General features: G+C 32.5%; 2 protein-coding genes across 2 annotated transcripts; both read right to left on the bottom strand.

Moving 5' to 3' along the window:
• Positions 1–1,098: 1,098 nt before the first annotated feature.
• On the bottom strand, positions 1,099–7,649 carry LOC142224295 (KIF-binding protein-like). Its single transcript, XM_075294061.1, has 2 exons — positions 6,688–7,649; positions 1,099–1,992 (listed from the first exon to the last, which is right to left on the bottom strand). Exons 1-2 carry the CDS (start codon positions 7,592–7,594, stop codon positions 1,223–1,225), a joined length of 1,677 nt encoding a protein of 558 aa, XP_075150176.1. The 5' UTR covers positions 7,595–7,649; the 3' UTR covers positions 1,099–1,222.
• Positions 7,650–15,186: 7,537 nt separating this feature from the next.
• Positions 15,187–24,136, bottom strand: LOC142226634 (KIF-binding protein). The gene is made up of 2 exons (XM_075296736.1): positions 22,921–24,136; positions 15,187–16,300 (listed from the first exon to the last, which is right to left on the bottom strand). Exons 1-2 carry the CDS (start codon positions 23,885–23,887, stop codon positions 15,504–15,506), a joined length of 1,764 nt encoding a protein of 587 aa, XP_075152851.1. The 5' UTR covers positions 23,888–24,136; the 3' UTR covers positions 15,187–15,503.
• Positions 24,137–24,301: the final 165 nt, after the last annotated feature.

The following is a 24,301-nucleotide window of genomic DNA, read 5'->3' as shown; positions in this document are numbered from 1 at the left end:
TACCATATAAATCGATCCCCAGATTTGAGCCTCTTGGAGAAGCAAAATACATCCGATGCGGTTGAAATTTGCAAAGTGGTGTTAGTATATGGCTGCTAATAACCATGCCAAAATTGGTCCATATAGGTCTATAGTTATATATAGCCGATCCCCAATCACACAAAAATTGGTCCATATCGGTTCATAATCATGGTTGCCACTCGAGCCAAAAATAATCTACCAAAATTTTATTTGTATAGAAAATTTGGTCAAAATTTTATTTTCTGGAAAATTTTGTCAAAATTTTATTCCTATAGAAAATTTTGTCAAATTTTATTTCTATAGAAAATTTTTTCAAACTACGTATATAATACTATGTATACTACGTATATAATATACGTATTTAATCGGCCTTTTTTAGTTAAATATATACCACTACCTTGCAATTTAAAAGACGGTGTTATGAAGTTTTAAGATACCTTGCCATCGGCAAGTAATACTGCAACCCAAGTAATTCGATTGTGGATGACGGTCTTCAGTAGAAGTTTCTACGTAATCCATGGTGGAGGGTTCATAAGCTTCGGCCTGGCCGAACTTACGGCAGTATATACTTGTTTTTTGATGGAATGGTGGTGGGTATAAAAAATTTAATTAAAAAAACTTCCTGTGTAGTTAAAATAAAGAACATTTTTGGAAGTGCTTTAAAAGTTATGCCTTTAGAAAAACTTCCAAAATTTTTTTTTTGTGCTGGGATACAATTTAGTAGACAATGTTAACCCTCTAATGCCCAATCCCGCCTTTAGGGGTGCTTCATTTAATAAGAAAGCTTTTAGTAAAACACATCTTAAGACAATAAAAATGGGTAAAATAAAAAGAAAACTTAGTTGAAACTGTTCAAGAGGATTTGCAGCATATACTGAATTTTAGCGTGTCGTTAATATTTTGTGTCGTTAACATTGAAAATTTAATCAGCTGGCAAAAAATGGGGCATTAGATGATTAAGAAGTTTCGGTAACTGTTATCACAACCCAAGTATTTAATTCGATTGTTGATGAAAGTCCTTTGTGCAACTTTGTACGCAATCCAGGTCAAAATTCAAGTCAACTTTTTTTTAGTATATTTTTTATACATATATATATATTTTTATTAAAAGAGTAAAAGAAGAAACTACAAAAAATATAGGCACACATTTGAATTATAATACATTTTTGGAAGACCTCATATATAGAATGTTTTCTATGGTTTAAAGGGCCATCAAGCGTTTAATTTCCCTGTGGCTTTCCGCAATAGCTAGTGCTTGCTCTTCTGCCAAAATTTCGTCGGCGGTACATTCTTTGACATATGCTCTATAGTAATATAGACACACCGACAAATTGTCCCGATCATCTGGAGATATGAGACGAGCATGTAATTGCGCCATATTATATAGTGATATTACCAAGTATTTCTTATCATTAATTGGCATATAAGGTAGCGTAGTATACAAAGACCATACCCCATATTGGTAAGAGGCAATAATTTTTTTAAAATGCTCCATCGCTTTTTTGATAAGCATATTTATAGTGCAATTATCTTTTGCTTGAAGATTGTCATTAGTTTCCATTTCGTTTGTTTTAATTAGCAAACGAGCTACATAAGAAAATCCCGCTTCTGACCAACATTCACGTTGTAATGGTAAAAACATAAGACCATTGATTGCTGTAAGGGCATCTTCCAGATATTTGGCACGAAGTTTGTGCATTTTATATTGATTCATAGGAACCTCTTCGAAGTAGGCAACATAATGATATAATCTAGCAAAATCTTTCATTGTATCCACATATTGCAGTAAACCATTGTGGGGATTATAGAATTCCTTGGCAATGCCAAGCCATTTAATAAGCAGAACATAGATTTTTTTCGCATCCTTAAATGTACGACAATAATCGGTGGGAATGTCTTTCACATATTTATCTAATGGTATATCTGGTAATGCGAAAGGCATGTCTTCGTCAATTTTTAAATCCTTGAAACCTGCAAAAACAAAAAAAAAAAACGGAAAATGAATTTGTGTTTAGTAGATCTATGATATATGCTAATACAAAAGGGTGGCTTAGAAGTATTGCAACCAACTTCGGGTTACTATCATTTCTAAATTGCTCATCTGTCAACTGAAAATGTATACCAGTGACACTTAATATTATTGTTTACAATCTTACAAAAGCATTTTGATTTAGTACATTCAGAAATAAAACTATTCGTGATGGAATATAAGCGTAGATAATGTGATTGCTTTATATTTGACGGTTGTCACAGTTGATAGAATTCTACCAAAAATGGCAAATTTTTTACTGTTTGGTAGAATACTTGATGTTTTGGTAGAGTTTGCAAAATATTCCTTTCCAACAAGAGATATTCCACAAATTTCCTCTAGAAATAAAATTTTCTATACAAATAAAATTTTGACAAAATTTTCTATAGAGATAAAATTTTGTGGCAAAATTTTCTATAGAGATATAATTTTTTGGGCAAAATTGTCTATAGAGATACAACTTTATGACAAAATTTTCTATAGAGATAACATTTTTGACAAAATTTTGACAAAAATTCCTATAGAAATAAAATATTGATAAAAATTCCTATAGAAATAAAATTTTGACAAAATTTTATCTCTATAGAAAATTTTCTAAATAAATATAGAAAATTTTCTAAATAAATAAAATTTTGACAACATTTTCTATGGAAATAAAGTTTTGACTAAATTTTCTATATAAAAAAAAATTTGAAAAAATTTTCTATAGAAATAAAATTTTGACGAAATTTTCTACAAATATAAAATTTTGACAATAATTCCTATAGTAAAATTTTGACAAAAGTTTGTATAGAAATAAATTTTTGAAAAAATTTTCTATAGAAATAAAATTTTGACATTTGCTATGAAAGAAGACATTTTGACAAAATGTTCTATAGAAATGAAATTTTAATAAAATTTTCTATAAAAAATAAAATTTTCTATACAAATAAACTTTTGATAAAATTTCTATAGAGATAAAATTTTGATAAAATTTTCTAAATAAATAAAATTTTGACAAAATTTTTATGGAAATAAAATTTTGACAAAATTTTCTATGGAAATAAAATTTGACAAAAATTCCTATACAAAAATGTTGACAAAATTTTCGATAGAAATTAAATTTCCGATAGAAATAAAATTTTTACAAAATTTTCTATAGAAATAAAATGTTGACTAAATTTTCTATTGAGATAAAATTTTAACCAAATTTTCTAAATAAATAAAATAAATAAAAAATTTTGAAAAAATTTTCTTTGGAAATAAAATTTTGAAAAATTTTTGCACATAAATAAAATTTTGAAAAAAATTGTACAGAAATAAAATTTTGACAATATTTTCTATGGAAATAAAATTTTGACAAAATTTTCTATAAAGTAAAATTTTGACATTTGCTATAGAAGAAGACATTTTGACAAAATGTTCTATAGAAATGAAATTTTGATAAAATTTTCTATAGAAATAAAATTTTGATAAAAATTTCTATAGAGATTAAATTTTGACCAAATTTTCTAAATAAATAAAATTTTGACAAAATTTTCTATGGAAATAAAATTTTGACAAAATTTTCTAGGGAAATAAAATTTTGACAAAATTTTCTATGGAAATAAAATTTTGACAAAATTTTCTATGTAAATAAAATTTTGATAAAAATTTCTGTGAAAATAAAATTTTTATGAAATTTTCTTCAGGTATAAAATTTTGACAAAAATTCCTATAGGAAAAAATTTTCTATAGAAATTAAATTTCAGATAGAAATAAAATTTTGACATAATTTTCTAAAGAAATAAAATTTTGACAAAATTTTCTATAGAGATACAATTTTTACCAAATTTTCTAAATAAATAAAATTTTGACAAAATTTTCTATAGAGATAAAATTTTGTGGTAAAATTTTCTATAGAGATAATTTTTTTTTTGCAAAATTGTCTATAGAGATACAACTTTTTGACAAAATTTTCTATAGCGATAAAATTTTGACAAAATTTTCTATAGAAACAAAATTTTGACAAAAATTCCTAGAAAAGAAATTTTGACAAAATTTGTTTTAGAAAAGAAATTTTGACAAAATTTTCTATAGAAATTATATTTTAGATAGAAATAAAATTTTGACCAAATTTTCTAAATAAATACAATTTTGACAAAATTTTCGATACAAATAAAATTTTGACGAAATTTTCTACAGATATAAAATTTTGACAAAAATTCCTATAGAAATAAAATTTTGTCATTTGCTATAGAAGAAGACATTTTGACAAAATATTCTATAGAAATAAAATTTTGACAAAATGATCTTTAAAAATGAAATTTTGATAAAATTTTCTATAGAAATGAAGTTTTGATAAAATTTTCAATAGAAAAAAAATTTCTATAAAGATAAAATTTTGACCAAATTTTCTAAATAAATAAAAATTTTGACAAAATTTTGTATGGAAATAAAATTTTGAAAAAAATTTCTATGGAAATAAAACTTTCGATAGAAATAAAATTTTGACGAAATTTTCTACAGATATAAAATTTCGACAAAAATTCCTATAGAAAAATTTTGATAAAATTATCTATAGAAATTTAATTTCCGATAGAAATTAAATTTTGACAAAATTTTCTTAAGAAATAAAATTTTGACAAAATTTTCTATAGAGATAAAATTTTGATAAAATTTTCTATGGAAATAAAATTTTGACAAAATTTTCGATAGAAATAAAATTTTGACAATATTTTCGTAGAAATAAAATTTTGACGAAATTTTCTACAGATATAACATTTTGACAAAAAATCCTATAGAAAAAATTTGACAAAATTTTGTATAGAAATTTTCTATAGAAATAAAATTTTGACAATATTTGCTATGGAAATACAACTTTGACAAAGTTTTCTATAGAAATAAAATTTTGACAAAATTTTCTTATAAGTAAAATTTTGACATTTGCTATAGAAGAAGACATTTTGACAAAATTTTCTATAGAAATGAAATTTTGATAAAATTTTCTATAGAAATAAAATTTTGATAAAAATTTCTATTGAGATTAAATTTTGACCCAATTTTCTAAATAAATAAAATTTTGGCAAAATTTTCTATGGAAATAAAATTTTGGCAAAATTTTCTATATAAATAAAATTTTGATAAAAATTTCTATGGAAATAAAATGTTGACGACATTTTCTACAGATATAAAATTTTGACAAAAATTCCTATAGGAAAAATTTGACAAAATTTTCTATAGAAATTAAATTTCCGATAGAAATAAAATTTTGACATGATTTTCTAAAGAAATAAAATTTTGACAAAATTTTCTATAGAGATAAAATTTTGACCAAATTTTCTAAATAAATAAAATTTTGACAAAATTTTCTTTGGAAATAAAATTTTGGCAAAATTTTCTATGTAAATAAAATTTTGATAAAAATTTCTATGGAAATAAAATGTTGATGACATTTTCTACAGATATCAAATTTTGACAAAAATTCCTATAGGAAAATTTTGACAAAATTTTCTATAGAAATTAAATTTCCGATAGAAATAAAATTTTGACATGATTTTCTAAAGAAATAAAATTTTGACAAAATTTTCTATAGAGATAAAATTTTGACCAAATTTTCTAAATAAATAAAATTTTGACAAAATTTTCTAAATAAATAAAATTTTGACAAAATTTTCTAGGGAAATAAAATTTTGACAAAATTTTCGATAGAAATGAAATTTTGACGAAATTTTCTACAGATATAAAATTTTGACAAAAATTCCTATAAAAAAATGTTGACAAAATTTTGTATAGAAATAAAATTCTGACAATAGTTTCTATAGAATTAACATTTTGACAAAATTGTCTATATAAGTAAAATTTTGACATTTGCTATAGAAGAAGACATTTTGACATAATTTTCTATAGAAATTCAATTTTGACAAAATGTTCTATAGAAATGAAATTTTGATAAAATTTTCTATAGAAATGAAATTTTGATAACATTTTCTATAGAAATAAAAATTTTACAAAATTTTCTACATGACTGCTGTAAAGGCATCTTCCAGGTATTTGGCACGAAGTTTGCGCATTTTATATTGATTCATAGGAACCTATTCGAAGTAGGCAACATAATGACATAATCTAGCAAAATCTTTCATTGTATCCACATATTACAGTAAATCATTGCGGGGATTATAGAATTCCTTGGCAATGCCAAGCCATTTAATAAGAGCATAGTTTTTTTCGCATCCTTAAATGTACGACAATAATCGGTGGGAATGTCTTTCACATATTTATCTAATGGTATATCTGGTAATATTTGATAAAATTTTCTATAGAAATGAAATTTTGATACAATTTTAATTTTAATAAATTAAAAAAACAACCTATAGAAATTCAAAAAATTTTGACGACATAATATTATGAAATTGCCGATTTTTATAGTGGATTTTGGAGGAACTTGTGTTCTTATACTGATTGAATACAAAGTTGATGAAATCAATTCAATGGATCGCTTGCAAATCCAACCCATTTTTTTTTTGAAAAGCAGGGTATTTTTGTTTTTAAGTAGAACAATTCACATGTTTAAAATTGAAAAATTAATCTATGTCAAATTTTTTTGGGGGATAGGGGAAAAATTAACTGATCATAATTCCATTAATTAATTAGATATGTATACGTTTTTCTCAGCTTACCTTCAGCAAAATTATAGTCGTCTCCTTTTTTGCAGCGCTCCATTGATGCCAATAACAAGGATAAACCATATTTTCCCCAAGCCATGCCAAGTTTGGCACAGGTTTCCTTAGCTTTTACATTCTTTTTCGAATCTTTTTTTGAGGCCATTTCATTGTATTTATCAATAATCGATGTTGCAGCAGCTAAATATTTCCGAGATTCTTCAAACATATTTTGCTTTATAAAATAATCGGAAATCATTAAGGACTTTTCAATTAATTCCAAATCACAACTTGATTTCGATTTAGACATTCGTTTTAATTCAATATATGAATAAAGAAAGAATTTCTTAAAATTTCCCATTGCCTGATATGTCTGGGCCATATAGGATATACATCTGGTGTACAATGTTTCAAATATCGATTGTCCATTGCCTAATTCCATTTCAATTTGGCCGGCAAATATGTCATGTACTGAAAGAGCTTTGTGATTTTCTTCGTTTTCTTCGAATTTTTGGCACATTTCTTCAGCCTCCTTGAGTAGCTCAATTGATTTCGGAAACATGCGTTGTTCGTTGTAGCATATCACAAGGTCAATAATTGATTGTACATATGGAATTATGGCTTGTTTTTCAAATCCCCGGGTTTTTATGAAGTCGATGCCTTCCATTAACACTGATTCACTTTTATTCATTTTTCCACAAGTGAGATAGGCATAACCCAAGTCTCGATAGACAAAGGCTAATAGAATTTCAAGTGCTACATCATTGTTTTTTTGGGTAAGCTGAGATATATTTGTTTTCAATTTCTCATACAAATTTATGGAGGAGAAACGTAGAGCCGATGCATTTCTACTTGTAGCATGAAGCATCGCTGAAGCCTGCACGTAAACCTTTTTCAAATTATTTAATGCAATATCTTGTTTCATTTTCTTCTTTGGATTATGACTGCACAGTTTCAATTAAATACTTTGACTGATACTAAGTGAGACCCTTAGTTAGCCTAGGTAGAATTTAGAAAATCCTGTGAACAAAGAGAATATGTATCTAAATTGTGGCGTTTTACGTATGTTGAGTTAACACGGTTTACAAGCGTTTCTTTAACCCAGTATTAATTTAGATAACACAGTTTTATTCGGTCGATAACAACATGGATTTATCGAATTTATGTTGGCATTAATAGATTTTGTCAGGAGGGATTGAATATCCACCATATATTTAATATCCTCTGGTGGGTATTTCTTAGGTATACCAACAAATACAGTTTTGCCTTGTATTATATTTGTTATGAGGTCCTGCAGTTTAAGAGTCGATAACGACAAACTGTGGAAACAACATTACCATATATTTATTAAAGGTAGGAGATACACAAAGAACTACACAGAACCAAATTTTCTAATTCAATCATTTTCAATTATTTAGAAATAACAAGTATATACGGCCGTAAGTTCGGCCAGGCCGAATCTTATGTACCCTCCACCATGGATTGCATAGAAACTTCTAAAGGGTGATTTGTTAAGAGCTTGATAACTTTTTTTAAAAAAAAAACGCATAAAATTTGCAAAATCTCATCGGTTCTTTATTTGAAACGTTAGATTGGTCCATGACATTTACTTTTTGAAGATAATTTCATTTAAATGTTGACCGCGGCTGCGTCTTAGGTGGTCCATTCGGAAAGTCCAATTTTGGGCAACTTTTTCGAGCATTTCGGCCGGAATAGCCCGAATTTCTTCGGAAATGTTGTCTTCCAAAGCTGGAATAGTTGCTGGCTTATTTCTGTAGACTTTAGACTTGACGTAGCCCCACAAAAAATAGTCTAAAGGCGTCAAATCGCATGATCTTGGTGGCCAACTTACCGGTCCATTTCTTGAGATGAATTGTTCTCCGAAGTTTTCCCTCAAAATGGCCATAGAATCGCGAGCTGTGTGGCATGTAGCGCCATCTTGTTGAAACCACATGTCAACCAAGTTCAGTTCTTCCATTTTTGGCAACAAAAAGTTTGTTAGCATCGAACGATAGCGATCGCCATTCACCGTAACGTTGCGTCCAACAGCATCTTTGAAAAAATACGGTCCAATGATTCCACCAGCGTACAAACCACACCAAACAGTGCATTTTTCGGGATGCATGGGCAGTTCTTGAACGGCTTCTGGTTGCTCTTCACTCCAAATGCGGCAATTTTGCTTATTTACGTAGCCATTCAACCAGAAATGAGCCTCATCGCTGAACAAAATTTGTCGATAAAAAAGCGGATTTTCTGCCAACTTTTCTAGGGCCCATTCACTGAAAATTCGACGTTGTGGCAGATCGTAAGTCTATTCATGATGAAATGTCAAAGCATACTGAGCATCTTTCTCTTTGACACCATGTCTGAAATCCCACGTGATCTGTCAAATACTAATGCATGAAAATCCTAACCTCAAAAGAATCACCCTTTACTAAAGACTGTCATCCACAATCGAATTACTTGGGTTGCGGTAACACTTGCCGATGGCAAGGTATCTGAAAACTTCTTAACACCGTCTTCTAAATTGTAAGCTAGTCCATACGGGGTATATATTAAACAAAAATGGCCGATTAAATACGTATATAATCCAATTTGACAAAATTCTGTATAGAAATAAAATTTTGATAAAATTTCTATAGAAATAAAATTTTGATAAAATTTCTATAGAAATAAAATTTTGACAAAATTTTCATTAGAAATAAAATTTTGACAAAATTTTCATTAGAAATAAAATTTTGACAAAATTTTCTATGGAAATAAAATTTTGACAAAAATTTTCTATGGAAATAAAATTTTGACAAAATTTTCATTAGAAATAAAATATTGACAAAATTTGCTATAGTAATAAAATTTTGATAAAATTTCTATAGAAATAAAATTTTGACAAAATTTTTTATAGAAATAAAATCTTGACAAAATGTTCCTTAGAAATAAAATTTTGGCAAAATCTTCTATAGAAATAAAATTTTGACAAAATTTTCTATAGAAATAAATTGTTGACAAAATTTTCTATAAAAATAAAATTTTGACAAAATTTCCATTAGAAATAAAATTTTGACAAAATTTTCTATAGAAATAAATTTTTGACAAAATTTTCTATAGAAATAAAATTTTGATAAAATTTTCTATGGAAATAAAATTTTGACAAAATTTTCTATAGAAATAAAATTTTGAAAAAAATTTGCTATAGAAATAAAATTTTGACAAAATTTTCATTAGAAATAAAATTTTGACAAAATTTTCTATAGAAATAAAATTTTGACAAAATTTTCATTAGAAATAAAATTTTGACAAAATTTTCTATAGAAATAAAATTTTGACAAAATTTGCTATAGTAATAAAATATTGACAAACTTTTCTATAGAAATAAAATTTTGGTAGACTATTTTTGGCGATATGGACCAATTTTTGTGTGATTGGCGATCGGCTATATATAACTATAGACCGATATGGACCAATTTTTGCATGGCTGTTAGCGGCCATATACTAACACCATGTACCAAATTTCAAGCGGATCGGATGAAATGTGCTCTTCCAAGAGGCTCCGGAGTTCAAATCTGGGGATCGGTTTATATGGAGGCTATATATAATTAAGGACCGATATGGACGGCTATACGTAAAACTGGTCCGATATGGCCCATTTGCAATACCATCCGACCTACATCAATAACAACTAATTCTGCCGAGTTTTAAGTCGATAGCTTGCTTCGTTCGGAAGTTAGCGTAATTTCAACAGACGGACGGACGGACGGACATGCTTAGATCGACTCAGAATTTCACCACGACCCAGAATATATATACTTTATGGGGTCTTAGAGCAATATTTCGATGTGTTACAAACGGAACGACAAAGTTAATATACCCCCATCCTATGGTGGAGGGTTAATTTGTTTAATTAAATATATAATTGGTTGTTTTTGGTCGCAAACCTCAAAAAATTCAATCGATTGAGTTCCGGAGATTTTTATGGTTATTGTGCGGAAGTAATGCGAGTGCGGTTGTTGTTGTTGTTGTAACAGTTTTTAATGTAGTTTCATCCATTTTGTTCTATGCTTGTGTAGTTCAGCTGGTAGCCAGATCAAGGAACTCTGCGACAAGGATGGGGTGTGTCCAGATTGATCTGGTAGTGAGACGGGTAGGCTTAGCTGGGCAAGCAAAAAGGTGACGAGTGTCATGGGGCCCTTGATTACATATGGGACACACGTCAGCTACGCTGCTATCAATCACTGATAAGTATGAATTGAGGCGGCTGCACTTGCCTGTTTTTAGTTGGGCCAAAACTACCCTTGTCTGCCGTGGGAGGTCTTTCTCCTCCGGTGCAATGGGCGGCGGTCGGACTCCGAGAACAGGATTAACCTTGTAGCTTCTCACCGCTTCAGCTACAGTATCCTCATGAATCCTGTTCAGACCTGTCTGGTATGCTGCCTGATCTAGAGGCTCTCTTTTGTAACGCTGGATCTCTGGCTCTAGAAGATGAAGATCAACCCTTACATTCCTGGGTGGAGGTTGTCTATCCACAAGATGGTGATTCGGATGACAACTTCGATGGCAACCCAAGAGGTACTGCTTTGACAACATGTAGTTGTGTCGACGCACTGGGATGATCTTGGTCTCCGCGTAAAGGTGATCCAGGGGTGTACTGCGGAGACATCCTGTTGCGGTTCTAAGGGCAGCGTTCTGACAGGTCTGTATGTTATTCCACTGCGTATCGCTGGTTTGAGGTGTCCACACTGGCGCTGCATAGTTTACCACTGACCGGCCAATTGCCTTATATGTAGTTAACAAGGTTTCATTGTCCGCACCCTAAGTGCTGCCGGCAAGCGACTTGAGGACCTTGTTTCTACCGCGGAGCTTATCACAAATTGCAGTGGCATGGGCGGACGACTTATAAAGGCTGTCGAATGTGACCCCGAGAATCTTGGGGTAATTTGTTGTCGGAATTGTTTCGCCATCGACTCTGACATTCAACTGCCTGCGTACTTCCGCCGTCCATGTAGTGAAAAGTGTGGCAGAGGATTTGGTGGGAGATATCCTCAAATTTCTTGCAGTGAAATAACTGGTAAGCTCAGCGAGGTAGACATTTAATCGATCGCAAATGTCATCAACAATGGGCCCGGATGCCATGATTGTGCAATCGTTCGCATAAGACACAATCTCGACGCCGTCAGGAGGGGGTGGAATCGAGGACAGGTAGAGGTTAAACAGTGCCGGAGATATCACCCCGCCCTGGGGAACTCCCTGTTTAACTCTACGGGGTTCTGACTTCTTGTCCCTGAATTCCAAGTACGGCTGGCGTCCACACATATAATTCAGAACCCAACGCTTCGCCCCTGCCGGTAGGGACGTGTTCTCGATGTCCTCGAATAATGTGGCATGGTTGACCGTATCGAACGCTTTCGATAGGTCAAGCGCCACGAGGACCGTCTTATGGCACGGCTTGGGCTGATTAAGTCCCCTATTGATAAGTGTCGAAATGGCTTATCATCCCTTGTAGCGGGGTTCGAGAGGGCTCTCACTGTTGACCACAATTTACCAGTCCCTGTGCCTAAGTTACATTGCTTCAGGTGCTCTAACCAAGTGTTCCTCTTGTGCTCGTCGACTATCTTACTAATCTCTAGATTTAGTTCTCTGATTCTAGGATCAGCAGGGTTAGCACGACGGCGTTCATCACGCTGTCCCGGAACGCCCTCTGGGCAACGTGTAGTGAGTGCGGTGGTACTGTGTTCTGTAAGAATGGTCTGCGGCCGGAATGTTTGTCTGCCCAAGGCTTCAATACTGTCTCTAAGACATTTTCCCAATACTATTTAGTCAAAGTTTATTTTTCAATATGTGTTGCACCAATTCTCGCGAATTCGTCCACTTTTTAGACGCGATGCAATACTGCTGGTATCACGGTAACGAGAAATGCTATGAGAAACAAAAGATTTATTCACATTTTAATCCTGGATGCAGTGTTGCCACTGGGGGGATTTGGTGGGAAATTTCCACAAATTTGGGGATTTTTTGGGGAATTTTCGAAATCTGTTCAGTACAACAAATCAGATTTAGAATTACAGTGCAGTCGCGGTAACGTGAACACCGCCTAACGTGAACACGCTTTTTCTTACAATAACTACTCCGTAACGCTGAAAAACATGAAATTTGGCGTTAAAGGCAGATTCACAATGCAAAATAATATTTCAAATACACTTGCGAAATTTTTTAGTGATCTAGTTTGGCTTTTTTCGTGTATTTTATTTATTAATTTAAATTTCTTTATAATTCCATACCCACTGATATTTTTAATTTCTTCATGAAATTAAATTAAGTTTTTAACATTACTAATAACAAAAATAAAAGACTATCACGCTAGAACGTGTAAAAATCCCGAAATGGCTTTGTTTTGTCAAAATTTTATTACCATAGAAAATTATGTAAAAATTTCATTTCTATAGAAAATTTTGTCAAAATGTCATTTCTATAGAAAACTTTGTCAAAATGTCTTTTTCTATAGAAAATTAAATTTTTTTTTATAGAAAATTTTATCAAAATTTCTTTTGAAAATTTTGTAAAAATTTTATTTCTTAAAAAATTTTGTTAAAATTTCATTTCTATAAAAAATTTTGTCAAAATTTTATCTCTATAGAAAAATTTGTCAAAATTTTATTACCATAGAAAATTGTGTCGAAGTTTCATTCCTATAGAAAATTTTATTTCTATAGAAAATTTTGTCAAAAATTTATCTCTATAAAAATTTCGTCAAAATTTTATTTCAAAAAGACTTTATCTCTATAGAAAATTTTGTCAAAATTTTATTTCTATAGAAAATTTTGTCAGAATTTTATCTCAATAGAAAATTTCGTCAAAATTTTATTTCTATAGAAAATTTCGTCAAAATTTTATTTCTATAGAAAATTTTGCCAAAATTTTATTTCCATAGAAAATTTTGCCAAAATTTTGTTTCCAAAGAAAATTTGGCCAAAATTTTGTTTCCAAAGAAAATTTGGCCAAAACTTTATTTCTATAGAAAATTTTGCCAAAATTTTATTTCTATAGAAAATTTTGCCAAAATTTTATTTCTATAGAAAATTTTGCCAAAATGTTATCTCTATAGAAAATTTCGTCAAAATTTTATTTCTATAGAAAATTTTGTCAAAATTTTATTTCTATAGAAAATTTTGTCAAAATTTTATTTCTATAGAAAGTTTTGTCAAAATTTTATTTCTATAGAAAGTTTTGTCAAAATTTTATTTCTATAGAAAATTTCGTCAAAATTGTATCTTTTGCAAAAAAAAAAATATCTCTATAGAAAATTTTGTCAAAAATGTATTAGTATAGAAAATGTTATTTGTAGAGGAAATTTGTGAAGTACCTCTTGTTGGAGGGGAATATTTTGCAAACTCTAGCAAAACATCAAGAATTCTACCAATCAACAGTAAAAAATCTACCCTTTTTGGTAGAATTCTATCAACTGTGGCAACCGTGTTTCCCAGCCAAATATAAAGCAATCACTCTAACACGCTTGAATTCCACAACAAATAATTTTTTTCCGAATGAAATGCTTTTGTAAGCTTGGAAACAATAAAATGAAGTGTCACTTGAACAGATTTTTAGAAATGGTATCAACAGGAAGTTTTTTGCAATACATATCAGTCTCACCTCTTTAAATTAAATCGGAACTAGACCTTTTCATATGTGAAAGTAGTATGTACCCTCTGGGAGCCACACAAATTTTGAATTTTTCGGTATATTGAACATTAATTTCGGTCCGGAATGATGGTAGCACACTCTGGAAGTCGCTAAAAACCTGGTTCATATCAGTCCATCATTAATATAGCTCCCAAATAAACTGATTGCAAGGTTTAGCTTACACTTCGTTATACCTCAAAAATGTTGTTGCCCATAAGGAATGCGTAGGTACTGTTTCTATTTAAATTTTCGTAAGGACGATGTTATCGATTGTTCACATTTTGCTGCCGTAAGAAATTGATGGCAAGAATTGCATGGCAAAGGGAGATTTCGAAAAATCTGCATACCGGGCTTAAGCGCAGTATGCACTTCTTGTGGAAAATTCTGCTGCCACTAAGAAATTCATTGTGTTATTTTGGGAGACGTTATTATCGATTGGTTGTATTAAAATACATGACAAAAAGTGTCTTAATGGCACTTTTGTTTTATTTTTAGTTGGACAACATTTAGAAATCAATAAGGAACTGTTGTATGCCAATAACGAACTTTTTCCTTGGGGGGCATGCCGAATCGAATTACAAACACGAGATTTTACATGAATACTTCAAAATATTCTTTTTCTCGAGTACTAGGAAAAAAAGATTATAATCCTTATCAACTTTCTAAAATGATAATTCCGTTTTCTTTTTCGATATAATGAACTTTGGATATTGTTTAAAATCTGTATGGTTTAGGACCCCAAACCATTAATTACTGCGAAATAACCCATCATTCATTCATTCTAAACTACTTTCTTAGAAATGCTTGCTTTTAAAAATATAATCGCATCAATAATAACTTAAAATATTATATTATTATTAAAAAAACAGTCAATGCTTTATTGAGAACAAAAATGATTGGTCTTTCAAGCGTAACGTTATTACGCTCTTTGGCATAATGAATAAAATGATCGATAAGGAAAAAAGCTTAAGATAAATTTCATTATCTATTATCTAAAATTATTTTAAAAAAAGCATAAATTAACTAGACACTGACAAGATTTCAAGAGGTATGGTAATGAGACCAAGGAAGTTATGTAACCACATGACTTTACTTAGCCTTTTTGTGAGAAATGCAATTTTTGTAACCAGCACAAATATATATTATCTTAAAAGGCGGTTAACTTATTTGGTTAAACGTTTTTTAACCGTGGCTATTTTCATTGGCAATAAATTAACCATTTCACGACAAACACCAACTTCAGCCTGTAAAGATTTAGCTGGTTCTTCTAGTCTAGCACATTCGTCGGTAAATATTTTATAATACTTAAGACTATTCGAGAGATTGTCCAATTGTAGATTCGGATCAGGAGTTATAAACTTATAGTACAGTCTTCCTACATGAAAATGAGCATACAGCATGGTTTTTTGCTCTTCCACATCCATATTGGGTTTCCATGAACCATCTTTATCTGTATAAGATTCGATGTAATTTCTAAAATGTTTAATGGCCTGGTGACAGGTTTGATTAATTTTTGCCAATTCTTGTGGATTAGCTGTGCGATTAGCTTTAAATAGATCCAATTTAATATCCAATATAGCACTATAGGCCAAACCTGCTCCATACCAACATTCACGACATATAGACATATAAAATACAGGATTGAGCAATTCAATAAGTTCTTCATAGTATTTGGCTCGGCGTTTTTGCATTTTCGATTGATTTGCGGGATCTTCTTCAAAGAATGCAATATGCTGATATAATTCAGCAAAATCTTTAATGATCTTGGCATATTCCGTAGCATCTGTATCTGGTTTGTAATGTTCCTTTGCTGTGTCCAGCCATTTTGTGACAAAGTGATAAACCTCTTTAGCATCGTCAAAAGTTAGACAATAATCACAGGTAATGCGTTTTTCATATGCATCTAATTGTAAATCGGGAAACAGATAAGAATTAGCATCGAGTTTAAGTCGTTTGGCATCTGCAAATGAAAAGAAAGGGAAACAATTTAAAATGGTATATTCAATTCATTCATAATTTTGAAATCAATATCGCTGAACCTGAAAAAATAGAAATAGATTTGGGGCCGGAGATATTTGATTAGACTTCTTATGCGCTAGAAGAATGCAGAACAAGTCAAATGTGCTAAATGTAAACAAGCAAGCAAAAATTCCATTTGCATCGTTACAAAATTCGCTTGAAAACGATAATGCAGTCTCATGCACCATAAACACATTTCGGTAAATCCCGTAATGAATCTCTAACGAAAATTTCATTTGCGTACCAATAAGTCAATTGTATGGGTAGCTCAAATTTTTTTAGAGGTGCATACCGATCTTAAAGTGAACAAAATAGAGGGGAATATGTGAGGTATTGTTGCGTTTCATATAACGGTAAATCCATTCAGAAAAGCTTTGAAGCAGACACCGACTGCTGGTTTTTTCTGGGAGCCACCGTAATGCAATTGTTAGCATGCCCGCCTTGCATACACAAGGTCGTGGGTTCGATTCCTACTTCCACCGAACACCAAAAAGTTTTTCAGCGGAGGATTATCCCACATCAGAAATGCTGGTGACATTTCTGAGTGTTTCAAAGCTTCTCTAAGTGGTTTTACTGCATACTTGGCAACCCTACGTCATGCAGGTGTGAAAGTTTAAGTCGCTGCTCAAACATTCTGTTTTTTTTAATAAATAACATTAAAATATTGAAGTAATCTTGATATCGATCGGATGTCTGCAACCTCTAAATGCTGGGGATAATCGAGTGCTACTGATTTCAACACTGTTTTATAAAATAATAAAAAACATCATTTCTGGCTAAACTTTGGTAGCTGATCAATTTTTTCGTGTTTTGCTTTGTGCCGTTTCTTTGTATATAAAATGGTGCCGCCTATCAATTGCCCTGTTTGTGACAAACATGTCACCAAATCAACGGGTGGTGTTGGTTGTTGTATATGTGAGCAATGGTTCCATATAAAGAAATGCTCTGGTCTTGCTGATTCTTCATATGAAATATTGAAAAAGAGAAACGGAGCTGTTAGTTGGAAGTGCAACGGGTGCTCATCTTTTATCATGGCAAGCAAGAATGATGGTATTGAAAAACTCAGCAAAAAGATGGATGATTTTATGGCGGCAATGCCAGGCACAATTCGTACTGAAGTTGATAATGCAGTTTCTCCAATTCTCAAAGCTGTCGACACAAATATGAAGAAATGCGATGAACGAAATACTGTTGTTAATGAAAGCTTGTCTTGGTTAAAAGCTGAAAACAATTTGATGCGTTACCAGCTTACAAGAAATGATATTCTAGTTTCTGGATTGCCTTCGAGTGTAAAACCAGGCCAAATGGCTTTAAAAATACCTGATGCCTTAGGTGTCAGGATAGGAAATCATGACATTATTTCTTCATTTTGGCTGGGCAAACAAAAACGGACGATGCTTATAAAATTTTGCTTCACATCCAAGAGAGATGAAGTTATGAGGAAATATCTGTCTTGTAAGAATCTACGACTTTCATCTGTGATGTCAACTAACATTGACGCCCGTATTTACCTCAACGATAACTTACCACCTGCGGTTGTAAAAATGAAATCTCTTTGCCGTTCACTTCTAAAGGAGAAGAAAATTAAACGATATGAGCTCATCCCTTCATCTGCTAAGGCTGTTATATTTGATCTAAATGGTGGAAAAAAAATGTATTCCTTTGATGAGCTTATGGCTTTTGAAGAAGTTGCTGAGGAGAATTTTATTATAAACCAACGTGGTGGTCGACGTATAGATCAAAGAACAAGAATTAATGGAAGTGACACTCCCACTTTCGGTACTCCTACTTCTGTGCAGGTCGATGATGTTTAATGTCTATCCTATTCTTTTCTTTTTAACCCTTTCGTAAGACTGAAGAGGAGAGTCAATAATTTGCAACTCCTTGCTTTCATTATATAGTTAATGTTATTTTTTTTTTTTCTTTTAATGAATTTTTGAATTTTTTTTCTTTTTGAATAAATGTTTAGAGCTTTTTTCATATGAATTAATGGATTTTTATAAAAAATGGAAAATTCTAGATTTAAGGCCAATCCTAATGCACATTCTTTTAACTCCTCTTTTCTTTGTATTCACTTGACACTTTAGGTGAAATTGTCAGTGACGGGTCATTTATTCGACGTTTTTGCGCTGGTAGCTCAAATATGAATATTGGCTTTTGCAATGTCCAATCTATTAAACCTGGAACCAGGTCAACTAAATTTGACGAATTAAAGAATATTCTGTGCAGTGGTCATCTCGACATTATTGGATTCGCTGAGACGTGGCTAAAACCGTATGTATCTAGCAAAAGTATTAATATTCCGGGTTATAATCTATTCCGGAATGACAGATGCGGTATAAGGGGTGGTGGGGTAGCTTGTTATATTTCTTCTGGTTTAAATGCGAAAATTCTGACATCTATTTCAGAGCCGGGTTGTGAAGCAATTTTTCTTCAAATTCGGACTTCTGTGGCAATGTTTATTGTTGGTATTGTTTACCTCCCTCGTGGCGATGTGGATGCCTTGGAGAGATCCATTTCAGACATCGTAACGAGGTATGAACATGTATTGATTGTGGGCGACTTTAACTTTGACATTTGTCGTTCGTGTAATTTTTCTAATTTTAGGCATTTTCTTACCAGGTGTAATCTCACAGTTTTTCATAATGACAAGCCAACTCACTATAACTGTAGTAGTGACTCTGTGTCGTTAATCGATTATTCTCTAGTTTCTTGTACCAGTTCAGTCTTGAGAAGCAATCAATTTTTCTTCCCGGCGGTGAATTCATATCACGCTTTTCTATTAATCCAGTACGAATTACCTAACAATACCGCTTCTTGTTACACTACATTTAGAAACTATAGTGCAATTGATATGAATAACTTGGTGGAGGATGTTGTTAATGCGGATTTTGTCAGTTTGTACAGTACGAACGACACTAATGTGCAATTGTCGGTTTTGAATACAATATTTTATGAATTATTCAACACACATGTACCTGAAAGAGTTAGAGAAGTTAGTCGGAGCAGACGCGCCTGGTTCACGCCTGAGATTAGGGCTGCTATTGCCAATAGGGATTTGGCTTATAGGGCATATATGGAGAATAAGACTGCTAGAAATAAGGATATATACAATGGATACAGAGCTGAGGCTCGAAGAATGATTAGACGTGCGAAAAGGGAGTATGGCGCGCGCCTTTTTGGTGGCATTAACAGTCCTCGAGACTTTTGGTCTCGTATGAGGAATGCTGGGGCTTCCAAATCGGACTCTTATAGCTGTGATATTGATCCTGACGATTTGAATATATGTTTTACTTCCGTGTCGTCTTCTTCTTCTTCTAGTTTCAGTAGCCCTAATTATCCTGACCGTGATGATGACTTTAATTTTCGATGTGTCGATGAATATGAGATTTTTTGTGCAATATCTAGTATTAAGTCGAATGCGACAGGTCATGATTCTATTCCGGTGAAATTTATTAAATTGATTTATCCATTTATTTCCCGACATCTTCTACATTTTTTCAATACGATTATTATGACTGGAATATTCCCTGCGAATTGGAAGTTGGCTAAGGTATTTCCTCTACGAAAAAAGGGTACTTCTGGCAAGGAATGCTCAGACTTTAGACCGATTTGTGTCCTACCTGCTTTGTCTAAGGCGTTTGAGATAATTCTTAAGGATCAGATGTGTGCATATCTTGAATCACATTCCTTGGTGGACAGCTGCCAATCTGGCTTTAGGAGCCACCATAGCACAACTTCATTAATGATTCATGTCACGGACAATATAAGACGATCTTTAGACCGTAGGAATCCGGGTATACTTGCAATACTAGACCTAAGTAAGGCGTTTAATTCTGTTGACCACACTATTCTCTTAAATAAGCTTTTTTCTCTGTTCCGTTTTTCGCACTATTCATGTGTGTTAATTCGTTCTTTCTTGTCGGATCGATCGCAGTTTGTCATATCTAACGGTCGATCATCTGGGACTCGTGCAATACACTATGGTGTCCCGCAAGGTTCCATTCTAGGTCCGTTGCTTTTTATGTTATATGTCAATGACATTTGTGAATGTGTTCATTTTTCTGAGCTTGGGATCTATGCGGATGACATCCAATTATATAATTCTTCGGATTATTCTTTGGGTAATTGCATTCGGGAACTTGACGACGATATTGGGCGTATTTCTGTGTGGTGTTACGAGAATAATATCTGCTTAAATGTGCGGAAAACTAATTGTGTTTTGTTTCATGGGGCGCGCGATCACTCTGCAAGTATTACGGTACAGAATTCTGTTGTACCTTGTTCCACTTCCGTTTCCTGTTTAGGATTTGAGATTGATTCCGGACTGAGTTTCACGGGTCATATTTCCTCTGTCTGCTCAAAAGTGAATCTGACTCTAAGGAAATTATATAGTATTGATGTAATTCTACCGATTCATGTACGACACAGACTAGCTCAGGCCCTACTCATGCCGAATATTGTGTATGGACTGGAGGTTTATTCAGGTACTAATGCATCGAACTTACGCAAATTACATTCTTGTTTTCATGGTATTTTAAGATACGTTTATGGCTCACATGCGCGTGATAACTACGACTTCTACTCTTTTCAGTTTTTGGGTTGTTCATTTGACAACTTTTTAAACTTGAGATGCTTGTATTTTTTCTTCTGTGTGGTGAAATTTGGTTCACCACGGTATTTGATGGAGTCAATAACGTTTTTGAATACGACTAGAAATACACAGGTGCTGTTGGATCATTTTCACCATCTTGTCTTTGAGAGATCGTTTTCTGTACGTGTAGCCAGGTTATGGAACTCGCTACCTCACCACCTTAAAAATTTCTCTATTACTCCTTTTACATTTAAAAAGAATTTGTTAAATTATTTATCTACTCTATAATGCAAATATTTATCATCTCACTGACAATTTCAAACTCAATGCGTTTTAATTTCTTGTTTGCTATGTATAAAGGGTTGTGCGTTAGGATTTTAATTTTAAGTTTTTTTTAGTTTCGTTTTAATTATAAGGTTAAGTTTTTATTTGGAATACTAGAGCTCTATTGATTGAATTTCTATCAACATGTTGTCCAGAAGGGCGTTGGTTGATTAAATAAATAAATAAATAAATAAATAAATAAATAAATAAATAAAAAGAAATCAAGAGAAGGAAATAAATTGGAACTTATTGCTCAATATCGTTTCATTTACCAAAAATTTCGTTAGTGGTGCAGCCGAATTTAAAGCCCATCCATCTTGCAAAAAACTCTGTTGCATGCCGATAACGCAGTTAAGTTATGTATTTCCATTACGAGAAAAATGGAAAATGTTTAAATAATACAAACAGTTTGAGTATACTTTTGATACTCATTTTTTACTTGGCTTTAAGACCGGAATGCGCCACTAACGATTGTGTACATTTACTCCCATAAGAAAACCGCAGTATCGACATATAACAAGAATTCTCCGTGGAACTGCATACTTTACCCCAAAGACAATATAGTGAAGAAAATGTGATATTATTTAGCGTCATACCATAATAATTATCGTTATTTTTAATTTTTCTCATCTTAAACAGTATTATTGGTATTCCAAACGTGTAGAGCCCAAATAAGAAATATCTTAGGATTGATCCTAATCATTAAATGAAAATTAGGGACACATTTGTTTACTTAGGATCGCAATAAAATCAGTACATTGGCTGATAAACGCGCATGTGCATATCATATGTGTGTACATGGGATATTAATGTGATTTTGATACACTTTTCTTGTACGAGCGAAAAGTGAACAACAACTTCTCAAGGAATTTTCGATAGTAGAAAGTTGTCATGTTTTTCTTATGGGTAGCAGAAATTTTCACTAGCGGTGCATATCGGACCTAATGCACATTATCACAATGGACTGAATAGTCTAAATGAGCCTGATATATCGCGCTGCCACCTAACCTAATGCACAATAAGCACATCTAACATTTTCCTATACATAAGAAATGTATAGCAATTTTTGCTAAGGTTGATTCAATTCACATTTCGATTACTGTTGTTTTGAATGGCAATAATGCAGTCTACGATGAGAAAAATATGAAAAAAAAACGATAACCACGCTTCCGGGTAGTTTTGCTAGTCGTACATTTCAATATAGATATGCAGCTTTATCAATTTTTTTTTTTTCATCCGGACCTATGCCAGGGCAGTGAGGTGCAACAGCATGTCTTCGTATACCCCCTGAAACAATCTTGTAGAAACAAATATCCTTCCTGTAAGCAAACGCCCAAATGCAATATCGAAGCCGTTTTCGCATTTCGCATATATTGTGGATAAGCAACCATTTTCCATGGAAACCGTCATTGTGTGTTCATTGTATAGAACGCGATATCCAGCGTTAAAAGAGAAAGCCTCTCGATTCAGCATACCAGACTAGTCTGGTAAGGAAGATGCCGTAGCGCAAACCGCGAAGAGTACGAGACTAATCCATTGCACATATCACCTCTTTGATTTCTTTTTCTATGCCAGGAGTGGGCACTTCCTATTCCTATATATGACCTATAATTTATGATGTATTTCAATATTTTATAACTTACCCTCGGCCAGCTTTTCTTCATCATCGTTATATAAACGATCCTTTGAAGCTGATAGCAATGCTAATCCATATTTTGCCCAGCATCGAGCAACATCAGCAAAACGATGTTTGAATGTCTCTTGAATTTCAGCTTTTTGCTCTTCCGTCAAATTTCGGCCGTCGAACATGTTAGCCTCATGTTCTGAAATTATTAGGGTGGCAGCTGCCAAATGATGACGTGCTTGCTTAAACATATTTTGCCCTATGAAATATTGCGACAGAGTAGCAGCATTTAAAGCGAAGTCAATTGGTTCGAATGATTTTGCTTCCACTTGACGTCTCAAGGTCATATGACAATATTGTGCAGATTTTTCTAGTTCACCCAAATGACCGTAAACTTGGGCCATATAAAAGGAGCAAAGTGTATACAGACTTTCAAGTTCTTTCATGCCTTTGTCCTTTTCCACTTCATCTGCTGTTCCAAAGACATCGGTAATAGCCAATGGTGTGAGTTTACTTAATTTAAATTCCTTATAGGCTTTTTCAGCATCTGTCAAAATCTCAAAGGATTTTTTATATTCTGCGCGGTTGGCATAGACAATGCCCATTTCATTTGTGGCTCCCACATAAGGTACAATGGCTTTTGGCTCCATTTTACGTTCTTGAACTAATTCCAAGCATTCCTTTAAGTAATTTTCTCCCGTACCAGGATCTTCGCAGAATACATGAATACGACCCAAATCACGACATACAAATGCTTGCAAAACTCGATAGGTGAAGTCATCATCACCACCATCAGCCTCTTCGGCTTGAATAGAAACTAATTCGTTTTTCAGATTCTCTCTCAGCTGCAAGAGAAGGTCTCGGGCGGCATAATGTGAACGGAAGGGATCTGTGGGTGGATCATTTTTACTTTCCTCGTTGACAAGTTTAAAAGCCTTCTCATAGATTTCCTTGTAATCACTTAGAATTTCTTTGGCTATTACCATATTGCAGGCGTTGTTAACTGGATAACTTAGTTTTATTTATCGTTTACGTAAACTATTGTCCGGGGAATTGCTTGTTGTATTTGTAGAGCGTGCGGTAGCAATTTTCCGGAAGCGCATAAGGAAAACAGTTCTCAGCTGTTCACAATTCAATGTCAAGCAATATTTTCAACGGCGTTGATATAGTAACCCCCCCACAAAACAAATCCGAATATCTGTGACCTGTTTTCGAAATATAATCGAATTGGTCAGCAGTATGTGGGGGAGCGAAGTAGATTTGGAGCGCTTTATATGTAAACCGTTAGGAAAACAGCTGTTCTCATAATTCAGCATAGATGTCAAACAATATTGCCTCTTTAGTGCCTTTTCAAAACAGCTTTTCGGCGTTTCCGTTTGTTTCTTTTTCAATGTGGGCAG

This window comes from Haematobia irritans, chromosome 2, assembly GCF_050003625.1.
Source record: "Haematobia irritans isolate KBUSLIRL chromosome 2, ASM5000362v1, whole genome shotgun sequence".
NCBI classification, from domain to species: Eukaryota; Metazoa; Arthropoda; class Insecta; order Diptera; family Muscidae; genus Haematobia; species Haematobia irritans.
This window is presented reverse-complemented; position numbering and strand designations above follow the sequence as displayed.